General features: G+C 38.7%; 1 protein-coding gene across 4 annotated transcripts; it reads left to right on the forward strand.

Moving 5' to 3' along the window:
* The first annotated feature begins 4,293 nt into the window (after positions 1-4,293).
* LOC122640764 (lysine-specific demethylase JMJ25-like) lies at positions 4,294-19,410 on the forward strand. 4 transcript variants are annotated; one of them, XR_006329743.1, is made up of 14 exons: positions 4,294-4,965; positions 5,067-5,212; positions 7,013-7,121; positions 7,221-7,353; positions 7,425-7,488; positions 7,584-8,262; positions 10,021-10,350; positions 14,001-14,570; positions 14,652-14,724; positions 14,812-14,897; positions 15,566-15,685; positions 15,798-15,884; positions 18,266-18,378; positions 19,298-19,377. XR_006329743.1 is itself a non-coding variant. In XM_043834012.1 (13 exons), exons 1-12 carry the CDS (start codon positions 4,333-4,335, stop codon positions 15,870-15,872), a joined length of 3,018 nt encoding a protein of 1,005 aa, XP_043689947.1. In that variant the 5' UTR covers positions 4,294-4,332; the 3' UTR covers positions 15,873-15,884; positions 19,298-19,410. The 4 variants fall into 4 exon arrangements, 3 of the variants coding, with proteins under 3 accessions (XP_043689947.1, XP_043689949.1, XP_043689948.1); XM_043834012.1 differs by lacking the exon at positions 18,266-18,378 and having other exon boundaries at positions 19,298-19,410; XM_043834014.1 differs by lacking the exons at positions 18,266-18,378; positions 19,298-19,377 and adding an exon at positions 18,864-19,028.
* Positions 19,411-21,858: the final 2,448 nt, after the last annotated feature.

Genomic DNA, 21,858 nt, shown 5'->3' on the forward strand with positions numbered 1-21,858 from the left:
GAGACATGGCTTGAGAGTGAATCATATCTGTGGGAGGGAGGAAGGTCTGATCGTTACACAAGTCAAGGATGTAAATGGATAATAAAAAATTTGAATTCAATTCGCATCGGTATTAATCTAGGGATATATGCTGCCTTAGACCGAGACCCGTCAACTCAGGCCTCATCCTACATGACCCCGGGCCTGAAAATCTCAGATCTGGCCCAGCCTGTGGGCTCAAGGTGGGCTTGGGCTCGCCCGGTTTAAGAATGAAGAAATGAGAATTCTGCATTAACATGCAGTTCACTTTATAGACCATCATTAATTTGCTTTCTGGTTCGCCTAATAAAAACAAGAAGAACCATAATAACAATGTCGAAGTCAAACATAAGATAATAGTACTTGATTAGTCTTTAATAAAACAGTACGACTGTACGAGAGATTAGGCTAAAGTACTGAGAACGATGGTTGTGGGTAGCTGGGTATTGGGTAGTACAATATTTAGGGGGTTGGACCAGATCCTCTGCAGCACCGTCGGGTGTGCGGTGCACATCCTGCGGTACAAGCAGAGGTCACGTGACACACATGATCTTTGCGCCGCACATCCGGCTGTACTGTACAGGATTTTTATTTGTTTTACTGTATGAGAGAAAAAGTAAAGTTTTGAGAATTATTCAGAATAGACCAATCAGATCGATCGAAACCGACCAGTTCAGTTCAGAGTGAGTTGAAGGTTTTCAAGTTGGGGTTTTTGGAACCTGTAGAAACCGAAATTGAAATTTAAATCAAACCGTGAAACCGGAAAAATAAGTGCACCGATCAAAACTGAAAATTGAATTGAACTTGATAAAAACTGAGACCGAACCTATAGTTGCCCAATAAGAAACTGTTTTTGGCTTGGCGTGTAACAAACCAAAATTGGTTCAATCCGCTAGAAACTATACCAAATCGACCAACTGACACCCTTACTAAGAATAGGCCAGAAAAATTCTAAGAATGGTAGTTGTAGGTTTACTGTAGGATAGAAAATAAGCAAATGTCAAAGTTCAGCCTAAAATAGTCGGATGGATCGAAATCAACCAGTTCAGTTTGGCTCAAATTGAACCCTTATTGGTTTGGTTTTCGAGTTGGGTTTTATGGAACTGGTAGAAATTGGAAGTGAAACCAAATTGGATTGAACAAGTGCTCCAACCGAAATAAAAAATCAGATCAAATTATAATTATAAACCTGGTAAAAACGAGACCAGATCGATAATAACCCAATAAGAAATTAACAAAAAAAGGATTTAACAATTAATTGCCTTACGTTTAAATAAACATGAAACTGGACCGGACCGAACTGATAGCAGTTCGATTAAAAACCGATGTAAAAAAGGCGATAAGAAACCGGACCGAACAAGGGCTTTTTGTACTAAGAATAGATTTTGTAGTACAAGTGAAATACAGTTGGAATAAAAGTAGTACCTAAAATGCATTTTAAATGAAAGTGGTGCTGTTGCTCCCTCTTTTAAATTAAATCTCTTCCAGTTCCAGCCTTCAACTCTTCCAGGTGATCAAGTAATGAGATCCAATAGCACTGGGAAGGAGGGAAAGAAAGAACCGGAGACACTCTCAGGTGACCGTCAGAAAAGCATCGTTGAGTGCAGCGTTGATGACAACTCCAATCCCTTCATTCCCTCCTTAATTTGTTCACCGAAAGGATTCCGTCCAGCATCCTGTCTGGGCTGCACGTGCAGCATCGGACACAGTGAAATGTGAAAAGACCCCCTCACCCTTGCCCGAGCGCCTTCATCATCTATTCCTTCTATTTATATATATGCAGGGTGGCCGGTTTCACCAGCGCTGCACTCAATCATGTTTTTGGGTTCTTCTATGAAGTAGCAGATCACATCCTTTTAACTTGAAAGGATCATCTCATGTCCAACAGGTTATTTTTATTTTTTCTCCTTCCAATCCTCTTGAATCCTTTAATTTCATATTAATTTTACCTTTAATTTTCATTTCAGGTTTTGAACCATAAACTTACAAACTAAACTTTTGGATCATTGACCATTTCTCTATGTGGTTATATCAGATGAACAAGATGCATGCATGGCATGCCACTAAGGAGAATATCCTTGTTCATATATTCTGTACAAAACTTAAAGGGAGAAAGAATGCCATCCGGTCGCATCAGACACGCCGCCCTTGCGCCCTGATACGGGGATGCAAAATGACCCCTATTCATTTCGGGGGTTCAAGGGGATGCGATGGTCATTTTGCATGCCCCTATGTTAGGACGCGGGGCAGTGTACATTGCGTGACCAGGTGGCATTTGAAAGTTATTTAATGTGAATCTGAGACTAAGAGGGATTCATGGTTTACTTCTGTGCCAAATTTGAAGTTTAAGGTAATTAATTAACTATGCGAATGATTCTCAAGTCTGGATGATTTTTTGGTTTGGTAAAGTTAAGTCTTGATGATTTAACAGCATTCAAAAAGGACAATGTGTGTGGCTTCTTCTCTGCAGGAAATTCAGGCAATTGTTGTGTACAATCTAATACTGTTAGTTTCATCAACTGGGTACCTTGGGTTCCAAGTAGGCGAAGTTTTAAGATATCTTACTCTTCTTTGTCGTCTGGGTATGTCTGGACCTTAATCGGATCCAGATCCTCTATTGCACAGCGACCTCAACGTCCTGGGCTGTGCAGACACAAGGCAGTGTGCAATGTCAGCATTACCCTCATTCGGGTAAGGCGGGCAGGGATAAAGCGGTTTTTGTGTACCGCCTTGTGTCTGCGCAGCATACCGTTGAGGCAGCTGTGCAGTAGAGGATCTGGATTGACCTTAATCCTGTACATCATTCTTTATTTTTAATGAGAGAAAGAATGCTACATGGGCAGGTGTAGTGCGCCATCCCTGCGCTGAGACACACTGACGCACAAATTAACCATCGCACCCCCATGAAATGACGAAAATTACCAGAGGCACAACGGATCTTTATCACCTCCAGTTTGCTGACCGGCCCAGTTCCCCAGTTCCTCTAACAAAGGGGGGCTGAAATGACCTCTCTACCCATGCCCAAACACCCTGCCCGAGTGGGGTCCACCATCCCCCTATTAGAGGAACTGGGGAACTGGGCCGGTCAGCAAACCGGAGGTGATAATTTTCCGAGGCACAGCTGTCATTCCACGCCTCTGTGTCTCGGCAAAAAAAATGTCTATGGTATAAAGTAAAGAGGATCTCTAATATGATCAAATAATGAGCAGAAGAAGCCAAGTACCAATCAATCAGAATCTATAATTTCATTTGGGAAATAATACATACTTCTAAGCATGATAATGGAACTGATGAACAAAACGAAGCTTCTCTGTGCAGTACTCTCTGCAAATGGCATTAATATTTTTTTTTTTGGGGGGGAGATCTCAGCACTAACCATGCACACTAAGTGGGCAAATAAATAGATAATAATATGATTCTTGTGTTCTGAGCTGTCTTACAAATAGGCAACACGTTTCAAAAGGTAATGCAAAATCTTCCCAAATTTCTCTTTATTATTTGTTTTCTTCCTTCTTTTACAGCCCAATTAATTAATTTATAGAATTAATATTGGATATTAAAATTTGGTTTGATTTCTTCCTCAAGTCAGTCGTTGATGCACAGTTCTATAAACTATAGTAGAAACAAAACCATTATAAGAAGCCATTAGGCAATTCCATGCAACAGTGAATCAGAAGTCGGTTAAGAAGGAAACAAAGCAAGAAGCAATGCCATTAGGCATTTCCATGCAGAATTGAAACAGAAGTGTTGACCATTGAAAAGTTAAAAGAAAGAAACTAACAATGGCTACGTGCTGTTCTACTGCTGTTACGTTATCACTACATTAAAGATAAAACTTTGGGAGTTTTAAGAGAGATAGAGAAAGACGATAATCTGCAGCAGAGAGGAGTTTTATCAGCTTGGGAGAGTGGTACGTGAAGGGGTATTTTGGGGAACAACAATAGCTATGGCAGCTTGGGTGTTGAAATCTGATGAGATACGTAGTAGAAGGAAAAACCCAAAAATCTTAGAAATCTCGAAAAAAGGGGATTTTTTCTCTCTCTCTCTCTCTCTCTCAAATTTGATGATGATGATGATGATGCAAACCCTCCTTCTTTATATCTCTCCAAAATCTCTATTATCATAAACCCTTCTCGCCATTCTCGCTATTCTCGCTATTCTCGCCCTTCTCCACTGCCCCTGTTTCTATCTGTTGTTCTATTAGTTTCTAACGAAAAGGGTAGTAATCAGTCTTTCCCCTTGTCGCTTTCTTTCTCATTTTCTTCGTTTTTTCCTTTTTTACGGGTAGGAAAAAGGAAAAAGATCGACATTTCCATGGTGGACAACGGGGAGCTGCCGGAACATCTCCGTTGCCGGAGAAACGACGGTCGAGGATGGAGGTGTTTGATGCAAGTCATGGAGAACAGGAGTGTCTGCGATTTTCACTTCTACCAGGCTCGTTTGCGTCAGTCCAAGAAGAAGGTTCCACCTTCTATGAAGCTCAAGAGGAATACCCTCCGTGAGAAAGCCGCCGAAGCTTCTTCGTTGGCGGTGTCCGTAAGGAAAGATTTTGATTTTCAGAATCTTGGAATTCCGGTGAAAGGTCAGTCGAATTTGGCGAAAGTGTTGAAGAGGAAGCGTGCAGTTCGGGTGGCGGACTCTCTGGTGAAGATTTTGAAGAAGATGAAGTCGAAAAAGGGTGACTTGCAGTTGGAATTGATAAGGATGTTTCTGCGGAGGCAAATGGAGAGGAAGAAGAAGCGAAGTTCCGAGGGGAGTAACAACGGGGAAGAATTAATGAGGGACTTGCCCAATGGGCTGATGGCCATTTCCCCTACTCCTGTCAGGGATTTTGGCAATGCCGTCTCGTCTTTCGATGGAAAACTAGGGCTTGATTCGTATGCTTCTTTTACCCGACGCTGCTTCCGGTCCAAAAATATTGAACCTCTTCCCGTTGGCCCATTGCAGGTGTCTTCGCTTAGCTCTATCAGTATCAGACTTCTTCGGTACTGCAAAATGCAGTAGTTTCCTCTTTCTTTTCTTGACGTTTGGGTTCTGTGTTTCTCTAGATTCTTCCTTGCGGGAAAAGCATATCCAATTCCAGGAGGGGTGGGAAGAAGAATTGCCATCAGTGCCGAACAAGTAATGCTGAGAACCTTGTTCATTGTTTGAGTTGCCGAAGAGAGTCTTTCTGCACAGATTGCATTCGTGAAAGGTAACAGTTCCTTTACCAACTCTGGAATGTCTCCCGTGTTTAGACCCTAATGATTTAGATTTAGTTCTTGTAAAGGTTCATCCTTTGAATGCTCTTAGGTTTTCTACTGTCTCCTAGCCTTCTATTGTAATGACATTGTGATTCTGTTTTCCCCTAAAATTCCCCTAGAAGGGCAATTCGGATTTTGAACCATAGTGTAAAAAATAGTGGTGCTTTTCTCCATGATCAGACTCAGGTATAATGACCATTGTATAAACTGAACTACCACTGGAGTAAGCTAGAAAAGATATAACATGATAAAATGAAGCAACTTAAAAATTGCAGGAGTGCTGAACCAAAATCAAAATTTGCTTAGTCCATTGGGACTAAAGAAAAGAGATTGGCATGTAAATGCATATCCAAGTGACTGGGTGATGGATCAAAATTGATTCCTTTGATTAAACTAATAAAGAAAACTAGAAAAAGCATAAATTGTGAGAGAAAAATTCAAATAATTACAAGATCATCAATTGGGGACTCATGATTGGTTCATCTTCACTCAAAATTAACAAAGTTAAGTGGAGACAAAAACGGAAGTGTCAAAATGTTTAGGGGAACTTTGGTGATGGGCTTGGCAAATTGGCCTTAGGACCTAGTGATGGCAATCATTCCATAACTTGGATGGATTATGCAATTCTCACAAAGCATATCATGTTAAGAAGGAAACCCGATTCTTGTGATTTCTTTGAAGCTGTCTCACGGTCCATGAATAATAATAATAATTATTGTTATTAAAATAATGATAATAATAATAATATGATGATGATGATGATGATGATGATGACAATTTAGTCTTAATAATTATAATTATTATTATTATTATTATTATTATTACCGTCTGTTCCCACTCAGAGTCGGGAGAGTGCACAGTAATGTCGAAAGTACTAGTACACATGCATGGACATACACGAGATGTGTGCCAATACAAAAGGGGTATTTGATTGAATTAGACTCTGAAATGACATGTGGCTAATCTAGACCGTGTCCTCTCTACCCAAAGGTCGGAATGTACATATCATCTATCCACGTGGCAGAATAGATTCTTTGTAAAATTTGGAAAAAACATTAGACCTTTGTGAGCATAATAATTCTCCATTATTTTTTTAATATTATAATTATCATTAAGACTAAACTGTCGCGATGTGGACCTGAGAATAAGTTTGCAGGGCGTTCTTAGACCGATAACTGTCGATTTAACCCCATCAAATCTTTTTATTATATGGAATGAAATATTCAATGGAATTACTAAAACACAAGAGTTTGGATATAATTCACATCTTTGCTTATTTTGCCAGATTTTTTACCAAGTAATCCATGATTATAAAAAGAAGTTAGTTGAGAATACATACTTCAGAGTATACTTATTAGAATCAATACTGGCAGGTTCAACAATGATATGTTGTATACTGAAATACAGAAGCCTAATTGAAGTATTTAACGGTCTGGTCTTTTTTTAGATGAATATATTTTTTTTCTTGAGTCTACCTGAGTTTGTAAAGTTTGATGCTTTACATATTTAGGCTCTCCAGTGGTTGACAGCTGAATAATGTTTTAAGTGGATCTTAATTTGTAAATTTAAGTGTGTGTGGTTCAGACATTTTTATATTTTAGACCAAGACGGGTTGATGCTAGGCTCATATTGAATATAGAGACATGGTTATTCCGATGTTATACAATAATTATGGACTACTGTTTTATGTAATGCCCCTTTCTTGTAATTTGTCCATTTACCAGTCACTGCTTACACTCAACCAAATTTAGGTATTCTGAACTGCCACTCGAAGAAGTTAAGATGGCTTGCCCAGTTTGTCGTTGCTCCTGCAACTGTGAGATGTGCTTGAGTAATCAGCCAAAAGGGATTGCATTGAAGGTATCTGTAGTAACATGATTGGTCTCAGTTAATTATTACTTTCTGACATACAAATTTACATATGGCCTAACTACCCCTCCTGGTGGACCTCTTTTTCAGGGTTTTGTTGAAGCTGAAGATAAGGTTACCAAAATCCTACATTTCCATTATTTGGTTTGTCTGCTTCTTCCAGTTCTGAAACAAATCAACCAGGAACAGAGGATTGAGTTGGAAACAGAGGCAAAACTTGAAGGTCGTATGTGATGATTATACCTAGTCACTGTTCCTGTTTAAGTCTTTACTGATATTTTTCTATGCTAACAGGAAAAACACGAGCCGAAATTAAGATTCTGCAGGCAAAATGTGGTAATGACGAGCAGCTTTACTGGTATGTTCAATATTGCATGGAAATTTTGATTTAATTAACAATAATTGGCTTTTCCAATGTAAGGATTTTGATTTATTGTTCAAATTTTGGATCAGTGATAACTGCCAATCTTCCATTGTGGATTTCCATAGAAGCTGCTCAATTTGTTCCTATGACCTCTGCCTTAGTTGTTGTCGAGAGATACGTCAAGGCACCTTACCTGGAATGAGGCAGAGAAGCTCTGTTCAGAAAAACTCTGGTAGTGCATTATTAGCTTCTTCTGCAACACTTCCAGACTGGAAATATAGTGGTGATGGCAGTATTTCTTGCCCACCCAAGGAGCTTGGTGGTTGTGGTGAAAGTCTCCTGGACTTGAGAAGTGTTTTCCCATTAAATTGGACTGAAGAACTGGAAATAAATGCTGAAGAAATAGCATGCAGTTATGACTTTCCAGAAACTATAGATGTTTCACCACACTGTTCCTTATGTAGTCTCATGCATGATAAAGCTGGGGGACTTGATGGGAAATTGCAAGAAGCAGCTGCCAGAGTAGATTCTGATGATAACTTCTTGTACTGTTCAACTATGGAGGATCTTCAGCATGAAAACCTGGAACATTTCCAAAAGCATTTAAGTAAAGGTCAGCCTGTAATAGTTCGTAATGTGCTCCAGAATTCGTCAAACTTGAGCTGGGATCCTGTGGTCATGTTCCACACTTTTCTTGAAAGGAACAGTGCTAAGCCTGGGAATGATGTCAAGACTGTGAAAGCCACTGATTGCTTGGATTGGTGTGAGGTCAGTACTGTCGAATTGAATTGGCTGTTACTTGTCAATATTGGTTCCCTTAAAGGCAGTTGAGGATTTCTTTCTATTATTATTCTATTTATCAGAATCTTTTCTTTTCTTTATTTTTACCCATACTTTGAGTTGGGTTGGTGGATTGTGATGAATATATTGTTTGGGACATAGTGGTGAGGCTGGAAAAAGATAAAATAATTGATGAATACAATAGACTGCAACACAGCCTTCAATGAAAGAATTGTTCTATTGTACAAGTCTGGTGCTAAGGGGAACGTGTGTTCTCTGATTTTCCCTGAGCATCAGATTTATTAATAGTACAGTTCTTGTCACTATCTTTAAAAGGATTCGTTCCATTGGGGGAAGTGTTGAGGAAAGACATGCATAGCTTAGGTCTTGTTTCAAGTATGACCTCGAGTTGAGATGATTGGAGGGCAAAGATCCATGTAGGTGATCCCATTTAGTTAGAATAATGCTGAGTTGTGCCGTTATTGCTGTTATGTTCTTTTCTTTCTTCTTTTATTAATCTTTTGTCGTTGCAAGGTTCCATGTAGCCGGCCCCATTTAGTTGGGATAAGGCTGAGTTGTTGTTGTTGTAGTGGATAGGCTGGGGTGCTGCCATTTTTTTTGTTTTGGTGTTGCATGGTTTAGGGGAAGACTTTGTATTTGTATTGTGGTCAAGGGAAGTAAGTTGATATGAACTACAGATGCATTATCTAATTTACCTACTACCTTTTTTCCATGTCACGGGTCAAGATTCAGTGTTGGATTGTTCTGAAGGATTGGGAGGTTTTTTTTCTGGCTTGGAAAGAGATAAAAGAGAGTATCACCTAGTCAATAGTAAGAAGGTGAGAATTAGCTGGATTTCCACATTGTTTTCAGCCTAGCAAGTAAATGGATGCTTGCTTATCTCATTAGATTGACAAGATCCTTGAGGCCTAGAACTTCCACTTCTATAGGCATGGCATGAACAGAGATTCCATATTCTTCAGAGCATGTTTGTAGTTGTGGCATTTAGCTGACTCATTTCCATGTGCGCGTTTGGTCAGTTTTCTGGGTTCTCTGATAGAGTATCGTTATTGTCAAATAAAATATTATTCATATAGAAGAAAATTCTAAGATGTGCATCACGTACTCATAAAGAAGCTTGGGAGTTGGGGTATTGGGCTTTTGAGAGCTATCAACCTAACTCTCCTGGGTAAACGGTTGTGGATGAATTGAGCTTCATTGTCAGCATTTGGAGGGTGTGATTAGGAGTGGGGCTACAAACAGGGAGAATAATGAATTATTCACCTCCTAGGCTTTCGGCCTTTGGCAGGAACTTCAAAGCTTTCATTTCTTTCCCCATGGGGGACCCTATGTGTTGGTAATTGGATACCCGGGGGGGGGGGGGAGGTGAGTCTCCTCTTGAGGTGGTTTTTCTGGAATTTCTATGCATTTGCATATAAGAGGCTGTCATGGTAGAGTGTATGGAAGATACTGGGAAATTTCGGTCTGAGATTTCGTATAATACTCATTGGTGGTTGTATCAACTGCTACAACTTTCACCTCTCTACATGCTGTATAGTCCTGGTTTTGTAACTCTTTCCTTTCATGCTATCATTTAATTCCTTCAAACATGAAAAAAAAGATGAGTTGATATTTTCTCCCCTTTTTAATTTGTTTCCTCCATCAGTTTCTCTTCGTCTTCTGGGGTTGCATTGGGTGCTATGTCTTTGCTAATCCATATTGTTCTGTTCTAATTTTACTTGTCAGGTAGAAATTGGGATCCAGCAATTTTTTAACGGTTATATAGAGGGCCGAACACATGCCAATCTGTGGCCTGAGATGCTGAAATTGAAGGATTGGCCTTCTCCTGATTTGTTTCAGGAACAGCTTCCTGCGCATAATGCTGAATTCATCTGTGCTTTACCGTTTCAAGAATATACAAATCCTAACTCTGGTATTCTGAATCTTGCTGTCAAGTTGCCCAAGGAATTCTCAAAGCCTGACCTGGGTCCCCGTGTATATATTTCATACGGGATAGCCGAGGAGCTTGGGCGGGGTGATTCTGTAACTAAACTTTATTTTAATTCATCTGATATGGTAAGCATTTAAATAAGCTTTTGATTCCTTTCTTTCTGCATAAATCATTCAGGGTCTTTGATTCTTGGTTTCACCATCAATTTTTGTTTGTATTAAGATGGCAATGAGATCTGCAAATTTATGAAATTTCTTAGAAATTTTGTTGGAGTAATCAAATCTTGTTTGAGACTCTCCTGGGATAAGTCCAATGACAAACATTTGAAATTCTGAAATGAAAATGAAACATGAAATTCTCAATTCTTTGTAGGTTTTGGATTATATTATTTTTCTTCATTTCCTTGCTTTCTCATTGATGTCAAATTGAAATTTTTTGAAATCAGAATAAAATCATGACACTCTTGCCTTCTCATATATGCAAAATGAAATTGTCTGAAATTAAACCAATTGTGAAATTCTTCATATCCAACTGTAATTTTAAGATCTGATCATCTTTCTTAGTTTTGGATTTACGTGCTTTCTCGTTTTTTTCCTTGCTTCTCATTGATATACCCTAGCCTAGTTTGAAGTTTATTGTCTGACAAAATTGGTTTGTTTTCTTGGTATCTTCAATCTTTCTGATGCTTATTGGAAGTCATATTAATTGAGATATCTTTGTCAAAAGTTTTTATCCTTATGATTGGTAATAATAAATACCTTATGAAATTTGTTCTTTAATGTCTTTGTTCTTAAGCATAAAATGTATATTCAATTAAGTGTCATTCCATCTGGGTGTTAATAAATGCTCATTCATTTCCTAGACTTTCATTATGTTCCTGTGAGAGAGAGATTTGCTGGGATTTTTATTTTATTACCATAAGGAATAAAGAGAATATTGAATTATCACAAATTTTGATTTTTTTGCAAGATTAACAAATAACATTTTTGTATCTGTTGTCTTTTTTTTGGGTAATTCTTTGAAATGAACGTAACGTGGGCATATCATAGTGATAGCAGCTATTTATATGAAAACTCTTGGCTGTGGTGTATATTATATTTTTAACAGTAGGATGTGGATCTGATTGACATCTGTGCCATGTTTTTAGATAATGCACCCAAGATCCTCTCCAACTTTTGAATGCCAGATAGCAAGCTAAAACTTTTGAGTATGATATAATGGATGGATTTGGCAGTTAAAGCTCTCATCTTCTTTTTTGTGTAATATATGATCTCTTTCATTATATATAAGAGTCATGCTATCTTGGTCCCGCTGGAGGTCTAGAACTAGCTAAATACAATAATTTATTGTGGTGTTAGTTTATAGATCCAGTAATCTGACATAAGTGGGAGAAACTCAATTTGTTTGAATCTGGGGTCTCACCTTCAGCATAAAATAAAAAATACTTAATGCAATGTCATTCTGTCCACCTAATGGAAGAAGCTAAGAGCATAATTTTCTGGGAACACTTCATCAGTTCATTGTAATATATTTGTGAAATTTTACAAGCATTCTAAGGTGACGGGTTTTCAAAAAAATTTGAAATGATTCACGATATTGCATAAGAAAACACTGGTTGTTGGGGTAATTGGGGTTACTGGATGGTTCGAGGTCTTGATCTAGGGCATGGTTACGGCCAGGCCAAAAACCGAGTTGTCTTGTCCGAAACCTGAGATCTCGGCTGAGATCATGTATTTTTATTTTCAAATTGCACCCCTTGGTTTTGGAGGCCATATGACCTAATTAGGTCTTGAAACTTGCAGGACAGCCTATTTTAGGCCCTATAAACATAATGGAACCCTTAGTTTTTTAAATTCACACCCAAAATGGTAATTTGACTTAGGACCCTAGGTTAGTAGTGAACGCTGTATATCTATACTGTTATGGCCTATTCCACACAATCTTTATTATTAGAACACATATAATTCAAGTAAAACAGCTTAAATAAGCAATACGAGATTTGGAGCAAATCTCCTCCAAGTGTTGTTGTTGAGCAACAAATCCTCTTGTTCCAAGCTTGTTTGGGTAAGATTTGGAGCAAATAGGAGTTTTTTTTTTGGGGGGGGGGGGTGGGTTGTTCTTCAAAACCTGACGAAACCAGTCAAGTCCACTGAGAGTTGGTCGAAATTTTGTCCGAGACAAGTCGAGTTTTGTTTTTTATATAAGGTGGATTGTAACATTTCGACCCAATACGAAATCTCGGGATCCGAGATTTCGGTCTAGACTATTTTCTGTTCTTGCTTCGTGGTTGGTTTCAACTTGGTATCTTGAAATACCGAGATATTTACCAAGATCTCGGCGAGACCTCATATCATGGGCTACTTGATGCAGTAACGATGGCTAAGAGCTACTTGTTTTATTTTCTTTTAATTTTGGTTCAATCTGTGGTTTGGTTCAGTTGTTGGGTCAGTTTAAGTGGTCATCATAGTTGTCAAGGCGTCGCCTAGGCGTCCAGGCGCCTTGGGTAACTTGGGTACCTTGGACGCCTTGGCCACCAAGTTGGTGTCGCCTTGATTTTGGATCCTCTCCAACGCCTTTGGGTCACCTAGACGCCGTGACAACTATGGTGGTCATATGGATGGTCATGTGACCATCAAATTAGTTATATTAGATTTCCAACGTAGGATAGTAGTTTGTTGCTGTTTTTGATTTTATTTTAGAGAGTTATGTTACAGATAAACTTCCATGTGTGGGAAGAGTTATAGTCAGATTAGGAATGTGTTTTAGTTTTTCTTTAAAAACAATGTTTGCAAGGGCCTTGCCCACGATTGATAGTTGAATGAAATTTTTGGTTTGAGATTCTTACACTGCTGTGTGCTGTGGCTGTGCGACTAGGTCGTCTTCTTCTTCCCTTTTCTCGGTTCTAAAATCTCCTCTTTCACAGGTCTGATCTCTTAATACTCTCTTCCTCTTTTTCCTCCCGTATTCTTTTTCTTTCTTACTTCTCATGTCCTCTTTCCCTGCTATAAGCGATACCTTGATTTCAGACTTCTAATTTTGTCCATATTTTTCATTATTACTCTTTAATTAGCCCTGAAATTTGGTAGTTAATCCTTTATCATTATTATTTATTAAATTTTGACATTACTTACCAGTTTCTGCACCAGTTTATATTCTGTTCTTACAACCTGCTCTGTTTTCCTGAGTTTCTGCAACTTTTTTTTCATTGGAGCTCCTAAGCTCTATTTTCTTAGTAATTTCTGGTTGAACATTGGTCGCAGGGCAGTGCAATTTCATCCCTACAATTTCAACCAATCTGGTTTGTTTTGAGGAGTCCAGCTTTGTCTGTGGTTGGAGCCCTCCGCTGGTTTGTGTTAACCAGAGGTGGAAGAAGATGGGATTTTATTGTTTTTACAATTAAACCCTGTTCCCTGATATTACAATAAAGACCCTGATTCTGGATTTTAGTTTCAGTTTAACTCCCCCTCTAGTTTTCTGTTCAGTATTGACTCTTTTCTCTTTTGGTTTAATTCCTGCTTCGCCCCCATTCAGTTATTTCACTCTAAAAGGGTTTTAAATTACCCCAGAAATTACAAGATTGCCACTGATCTCCTTGAATTGAGCTATTTGTTCTTTGGTGGGCCCATAGTGATCCAATTTAGGGTTATTGACCTCTGGATCCGCATCACTACTGTAAACTATACTTGCATTATTTACTATTTGGATTAAAATTTTGTCAAGAGTCGGGACTAATTATGCGTCTCCACTGTTCATTGCCTTCACTTTCTTGGCTCAGGTGAATGTTCTGGTGCACACAACAGAAGTAACAATTCCTCCATTACAGGTAACTGAGATACAGAAATTAAAGAAAAAGCACAAGGCTCAAGATAAGAATAAGTCTCTCAGGAGTTCTATGGACCTGAATATAGTAAATGTTGTGAAATGGAGGCCATCTTTGTCTTGTGAAAGCACAGAAGAAGCAGGATGTAGTGAGATGCTGGACGTTAATGGAGATACATATTTACCCAATGGAGAAGCTGGAGTCTCATATTTACATTCTGTCACAAGTACACCTGAAGAATGTGATTGTAGTGTCAAAGATGAGAAGACATCGGATGCCGAAGAGTCCAACTCTGATTCTGATGCCCCAACTGATTGTTATAGAAATACTCTGATCTCTGAAAAATCTGAAGATGAAGAGATTTCTTGTCTGGAAGAAAAGAGAGAACATATATCGAAACTAGTGTCTGATTCCTGCGGTGCCCAATGGGATGTCTTCCGTAGGGAAGATGTTCCAAAGCTACAAGAATACCTAAGAAGGCACTTCAGTGAGTTCAGGCACACATATTGCTTTCCAGTTGAACAGGTAAGAAGAAATTTCTGAACTAAAGAGGAGTTCTATTTGTAGCTGTCCTTTAAAGCTGATATTTAAGTGTTTCTGCTTCAGGTTGCTCATCCAATTCTTGATCAGAGCTTCTTTCTTGATACAACCCATAAAAGAAGGCTTAAGGAGGAGTTCGGTGAGAACTAATTTCCTTCTCATTTTCTTGTTTGCTCAATAATTGGGAATCACGAGCTGAAATTTTACATCATTCTGCTGTTTTTAGAAGTCGAACCTTGGACTTTTGATCAGCATCTTGGAGAAGCCATCTTCATTCCTGCGGGATGCCCATATCAAATTAGGAATATTAAGGTAACACAAGTGCGACTATTCAACATTTTGTTCTCAGGAGCTGTCATTAGAAGTTGATTCTGCAGTATGTATTATCCTGGTAAGGTGAAAATTGGAGAGGTCCCTTCAACTGGCCCATACCATTGTGCTTCTCCAATTGAGAGAGAGAAAGGATTTGTGTGCTCAATCCCAGGTAATTGGGATAAGGCTTAGTCGAGTTGAGTTGTCTGCCTTAGCAAAGACTACTTCTAGGGCTATTGTTATAATCTTCTTCCGATAATATGAAGCATTTTATTCTTGGATCTGAATGAATCCAAGACAACGGGCGTACCCAGTGCATGAGGCTCCCACCACTGTGGGGTCTGGGGTGGGTCATAATGTATGCAGCCTTACCCCTGCTTCACGGAGAGGCTGTTTCCTGACTCGAACTCGCGACCACTAGGTCGCAATAGGGCAACCTTACTGTTGCGCCAAGGCCCACCATCTAATGAATCCAAGAAAACATTGATCTGAAATTCCATCCTTGACTAAACATGTTCTAGTCATCTTTTCTGACTTATGTTCCATTTTCTCTCATTGTAGGCCCCTGATTTTAAATGAAGAAAGTTAGCTTTTTTGAATTGGTTGGCTGATAATTTTTTTTTTCTTGCACATTCACAATCTTGTAATTCATCCATTATGATCTGCAGTCTTGCATAAATGTGGCTTTGGACTTTGTGTCACCTGAGAATGTCCAAGAGTGTATTCAGTTGATTGATGAACTCCGTGTACTTCCAAAGAATCACAAAGCTAAAGAAGACAAGCTAGAGGCAAATCTTTTCATGAGCTCCACTTTCAATTTATGATGTAAATTTTACTTGCTATATCTCCATATTGGTTTTATTGCTGATGGGAAAAGGATATTGTCTTGATGCATGACAGGTGAAGAAAATGAGTGTCTATGGTATTAGTGCTGCAGTTAAAGAAATCCGTGAGCTGACATCAAGTGCACTGTAAGTAGCTCTCAAGGTAAGACAAAGATTAATAAAATCAAGTTAAATTCAAATTGAGGACTGAAAAGAAATGTCTTACTTGATCGTCTAGTGTAGGCTTGTCAATCGGTACGGTACCAAAAATAGGTACCCTATACCGATACCGTACCGTTTAGGAACCCTATTTTCAATACCGCAACCTTACCGCTATGGTACGGTATGAAAACGGTATATAAAACGGTATGTATATGGTACAGTTTCGGTACGGTACGAAAATGGTATATATACGATACAAAAAGCGGTATAAATCCGATTTTTATAAACGGTATGTATATGAAAACAGTATATATACGGTACAAAAATGGTATGCATACGGTGCGAAAATGGTACGGTTTCATTTTTACATGTTTACACCCCAAAACGGTACGGTTACGGTACAAATTCGGTAAAACGGTACGGTTTCGGTACATACCGACGGTATGACCGTAAAAACCGTTACCGTACCGTACCGTGGTCAATACCGTTTGACCATACCGTACCGTACCATTTTTGCAACGGTGCGGTTTGGTACGGTTTTACGCGGGCGGTTTCGGTTTCGGTATACGGTTTCGGTTCCAGATTGACACCCTTAGTCTAGTGTGTTCCCAACTTCCCATGGACGTAATTTGCATGTGCTTACTAGAATTTTTCTTACATTACATAGGCAATGATTATTCAAATGCACGTATAATACCCTAAAGGTGGATGGGATGGATTAATCCAGTGTCTCCGATGCCATGGCTGTTTAATTGTTGTATATCCATTATGAGATTATGAGTGGGTTTGGCTTTTGCTGAAGAGACGCAAGCCCCATGAATGGTTTTCTTATTAAATCAGTAGATAACTGAGGCTGTGTTATACAGTGCAGAGGGGATATGGTTTCTATGTCTTGGTATGTAATCAGTAATGGTAGGGGATGCTCCCCATAACAAACCTGTGGGGTTGCTCCTTAGGACCCTATTCAATTCTGTAGATGCTAATTCTTTTTGTTTGAAGTTGACTTACCCAAACAGGTAAGCTCCTTTCCATAATCTCTAGAATGCAAGAGAGATTTCAACTTTTAATGGTATTGGTCTAAGATGGGTATGATTTTGGATCTATGCTACACATACCACTTCACCCTAATTATTTTATTGCTAAAAATATGAGTATGGTCAGTTAGACAAGTGAATTTTGGAAGGCCTAATAATAGTATTGGTTTCTTATATTTCTGGTGATAGCATTGAAAAGTGGCCAAAATCTATGCCAGTGATCATTCCTAGCTGATGCTCCTAGATTACCCTTTTTGCAGAAAATTAGGTCTTATTATCTATTTTTCCTTTATCATCTTCTATCATGAACACCTTATTTCATTGGTAACGTAATGTGAGTGTGTGTTTGGTATGCTTTACTTTAGAAAATGGCCCATGGCGATTGATATTGGTGTTGGGTGAGTCTTATACTACCATGGACATGGCTCCAACCTGCATCCTCTACATTAGATCTTAAGCAGTTTACTTCTTTTCCCCTTCCCCCCCCCCCCCCCCCCCTCCTCTCTCTCAAGGGGGGGGGGGGGGTTGGGGTGGGTGGGTAGATACATGCTATCTTATTTACTTGACAATAGTCTCTTAACAACATTCTGTATCTGTTACATTTTGGGTGACTAGTCTAGGTGCAGCTTTCATTTTCTACTCTTACCAAATGACAGTATAAAATTTAGAATGACTGCATCTGAATTTATTTTTTCTTTTGCTGACTATGTCTGTAATTGGAACTCCCGGACATGCTGTGATGCAATTTGCATAATTTTCTTCACTAAAATTTTTGTTTTATAAATTAGTAGTCAGTTCCTGGCTTGATAGATTTGCACCACCTACCGATGTACCAAATATAAGGATGCTCTACCAATCTATAGAGAATCATGGATGGATCGTATGTTCCACTAGTTCATATGAATGCAGTTTTAGTTTTGATAATTTTGACCTTCAATAGAGATCTTTAGAAAGACCTCTAAAACCATGTTGTACAATATTTTGGTTTAGTTGTTTACAAAGGTATTTGAGTGTGGAACCAGGCTAGCAAATTCTTATTATTTATGGGTTTATTGTTGGGTTCTCTCACATGTCAAAAGATGGGGGTTTACTGTATCATGGGGTTATTATTGTAATTCTTGTCTTTTCAGATATTTAGTGTTTAGTCTGGGGATTTGTTTTTTAAAACTTTTTCCGATCATTTTTACTTTGTATAATAAGTTTGACAATTAGTACTAGCAAGTCTGATCTATACTATTCTTTAGTTTCTATTTATAGTCATATTAGGAGCTTTAAGTTACAGTAGGGTTTAGTTTGGTCTTTGACATGTTTCTGGAATACGGAATATAATTAGGTTGTGCCTTGGAAGCTTGGAGCTCCAAGTGATATATAGTGCGAAACCATAGGTGGATTTCCTCTTCTACAATCCTCTTTCTCGTCTTCTTTCTGTGAATTGCCATTATGTTCTTACTCCCATTGCATGTCAGATTTCTTTTTCATTTTCTTCTTCTTTTAGTCTATCTATGTTCTCTCTAAATCCTTTATATTATTTCAAATCCTAATAGAAACATGACAAGTTAAACAATTATGCAAAAACTACTTCTCTTCCATACATTTCTGACCCTGGATAAAAGACGACTACTTAGGTCAAGTGGCGGTAAACTTCCATGCATTTCCGGCATAGTGCTATTTCTGTTTCGAGAAGCTCACCCAGAAACAAGCTTAACAAGCTTAAATGATCTACTTAGATGGTTTATCCCATTGTCTGTTCTTGTATCTTTCCCCACACTTCTTCTCTTGTTTAGTAACTGTGAGCTAAACCAATTGACTATGAATCGTGAAATTCATCGTTTGATCATATGCTAGAGCTTTCCTTGGATATGGTGTACTAAGCGTGGTGAGCAATTGTCTAGACTTGCTAGGACATCACGTGGAACCAGTATTTGACATGCCTTGTCAATGCCTAGCTGCAATTTGTGAGGGTTCCCACAACATGGACTGAGTGTGGATAAGCTAACCCAAGGGAGCAGGATTCATTTAGCAACTTGGGAAACAGAGGTCTGATGTAAGACGGTTTCAAAGGACCAAGTGTCAAAGCCCGGTGTTTGATGATCTAATGTAATGACTGGTTAAGCAGCCCCTGAGAACCGTTGTGTAAAAAGAATGGAACAGAAAAATGGTATCCATATAGCTCAAGTTATGGGGATGAGGGCTTTAGTTGACCTGGTTACTGTAACATAAATTAATTGAAAACACGTGAAATCTGCATGTCTCTCTACTGTTTGTTTGATGTGAACCTTCTGCTTGATTTTGAAGTGTACTAGACTTGCTTTATGTTCACCAGTGAGCATAACTAAAAGCTTTGTTCCAAAGAAATTTACAATATGTTCTATATTTTCAGGAAAGGTTCCAAACACAAAGGTGGAAAAGTTATGGAGGAAAGATGTTCACAGAAAAACTTGCACCTGCATCTATTCCCCTCATGTTGCTAGAGAACTTCTTCATTGGGCTTACTTGATAAAGTGAAATTCTGTGGACCCATTACTCATGTGATTGGTACATCTATAATGTCGTCTTAATTCCAAATGTGGAGGAGGTTGGCAAAGTCACCTGGAAGGCTAGTCAGCATATTCTCATTTCAGTTTTGCCTGCTACCTACCATGCAAAAATTTTGATCCGATTGTGAATACTGCGTCTCTCCGTTTATGCTTATAACTCTTTTTTCTTTAACTTGTTTTTGACTTCATCTCTTTTACTTTATTCTGTTTCCCCCCCCCCCCTCCCCCTCCTTTTAGAGAAGTCAATAATTCTGTGCAGTATAGGTCTGAAGCTATTTCTGTTTTGCATTTGGTTTTTTTATATGTATATATAAATAGTCTGTAATTATGCAGTTTCTCACCGCTTGAATATTCATTGGAGTTAGTATCAGTAGAATCTTCAATTTTGTTAGTTTTCATGTGTATCAACTAAGTGGAAAACATTAAGCTGCTTTGAAATGGAACAACACTGAATCCATTGCTTTACTAGCTATGGCCTAGGTACCTCCCAACTCGGGCCAACTCGGGGTGTATGTTGGAACAACTCTAAAACCCTCCCGGATAGGATCCCAAGTCAAAACTCGACTTTGGAATCCGAAAACTGACTGAGAACTCAAATCCTCAGAATAACACAAAACTGTAAGAAATAGGAGTTAATAAGAAGGATAAGAACCCCTCAAACGATGGGAATGATGCGATGAAAGGTTTGGGAGTGATTTGCAAAACAATAATCTCACAGGTAGAGATCCCTGAGATAGGAAAAAGTGAAATTAATTTAATTCAATCAACAGATTGATCTGAAATTTGGATCAGACTTCAATCTATGTAGATCAAATCAAAGCCTTAAGGTTTCACGATGATCCAAAAGATGGATTAGAACTAATTTTGAAAACCCAAATTCTGAAATAGAGAAAAGTGGGAAAAGACAGAAACTTTGGTAAGTAACAATCCAGCAGGCAGAAGGACCATGAACGTTGGTCGAGTACTGTTAATGGGTAGTACTTTGACTTCCCAAAGTTTTAAACAGCTTTAGAGTTTGGATTTTATGGACCAAACAGTATATGCTGAAAACTAACAAAAAAAAACAGGGTATCCATTGGTTCCTTAAATCAGTCAGTAAAGAAGGAATTAATAGAAATGATTGAAACCTCTAGTAGCAAAAAGATCATAGACTAATACCCAACTAAAATCAGACTTCAAATCAGATCAGAGAAACAACAATTGATTGCTGGTAGTACCGGATCTTTATCCTCTTCAGTTCCGTGTCCGGCCTAGTTCCCTAGTTCCTCTAACATGGGGGGACTGGAATGACCACCCTACCCCTTTCCGAACACTCTACCCGGGTGGGGTCCACTACCTCCTATTAGAGGAACTGGGGAACTGGGCCAGGCAGGGAACTGGGGAAGATAATTTTTTGGGTAGTACCTGTCACGCCCCTATTCCAAACAAGGAATGAGCTCATAATGGAGTGAAATAACTCCACCATAGCTTGGCTTTAATGCTCCATCGACTCCCTAGGTTCCAAGAGAGATCTAGGTCAATCTCTCCCATTACCGAACCCCTTTTAAAATCCAAAATAGAAGAAGGAAGAAGGTTCAATAGCTTACCTACCCCCAAGATGAGAGAGCTCCACGATTTATGGCCCAAGAGATGGGGTCTCCACCTTCCTCCAAGCCTCTCTCTCCTTCCTCTTTCTCTTTCTCTCCTCTTTCTCTCCTCTTTCTCTCCTCCACGATTTAGGGTAGAAGAGAATGATGAAGGAGAAGTAATGTTCTCTCTCTCCCTCTTGGACTCATTTATAATAAATGGGTATTTGGGTACCTCTAGTCAAATGGGTCATGAGGCTTAATGGGTCAACCCATTAGGGTAGTACCAATACTTGAGTATTGATGGAGAAGAAGATATGACGAAGCATCTCACCAGCCATTAATGGTATCCCATCTGAATCTCACAGAACAAAAGAAAAGGCTCAAGCCAAAAACGCATTAATCAAATTTGTGTGCAAGGTTATAGCCCCTACAAACTTATATAGAAGACTCAAAAACAGATTCAAACACTAAAATAGAAAGGCCTAACCCAATCCTTTATTAAAAATGTGACATAAATTGACTAGAAAACTAAAAAAAAAAAACAAAAAAATGACTCAAAACATGACCCTAACTAAACTAATAAAATAAATCTCGTTTTTCTACTTTATACCCATATTTTAGGCCCATTAAAATGGTTCATTACAAAGAAAACTCATGCGGATCAAAGGTCCAACACCTACATAACCCAACCTAAAACTTATTTTCAATAAAATAAGCCTTTTCGGTGACTTATCTACAGCATCCCTGTCCAAAAAGCATAGTTTTGAAGTTGTTCAGTTTGACCCAAGCTGGTGATACTTTTCTTTCTGAGTTTCAGAAACCCAAACCCAAGCTCC

This window comes from Telopea speciosissima, chromosome 9 (genome assembly GCF_018873765.1).
Source record: "Telopea speciosissima isolate NSW1024214 ecotype Mountain lineage chromosome 9, Tspe_v1, whole genome shotgun sequence".
NCBI classification, from domain to species: Eukaryota; Viridiplantae; Streptophyta; class Magnoliopsida; order Proteales; family Proteaceae; genus Telopea; species Telopea speciosissima.

What these genes read in the sequence shown, in the direction of transcription:
- LOC122640764 (XM_043834012.1), top strand. Translation starts at nt 4,333, where the DNA reads ATGGTGGACAACGGGGAGCTGCCGGAACATCTCCGTTGCCGGAGAAAC. An exon ending in ACAGATTGCATTCGTGAAAG is followed by an intron (nt 5,213 to 7,012) that starts GTAACAGTTCCT and finishes AACCAAATTTAG; the next exon opens with GTATTCTGAACTGCCACTCG. An exon ending in AAGGCTTAAGGAGGAGTTCG is followed by an intron (nt 14,725 to 14,811) that starts GTGAGAACTAAT and finishes TGCTGTTTTTAG; the next exon opens with AAGTCGAACCTTGGACTTTT.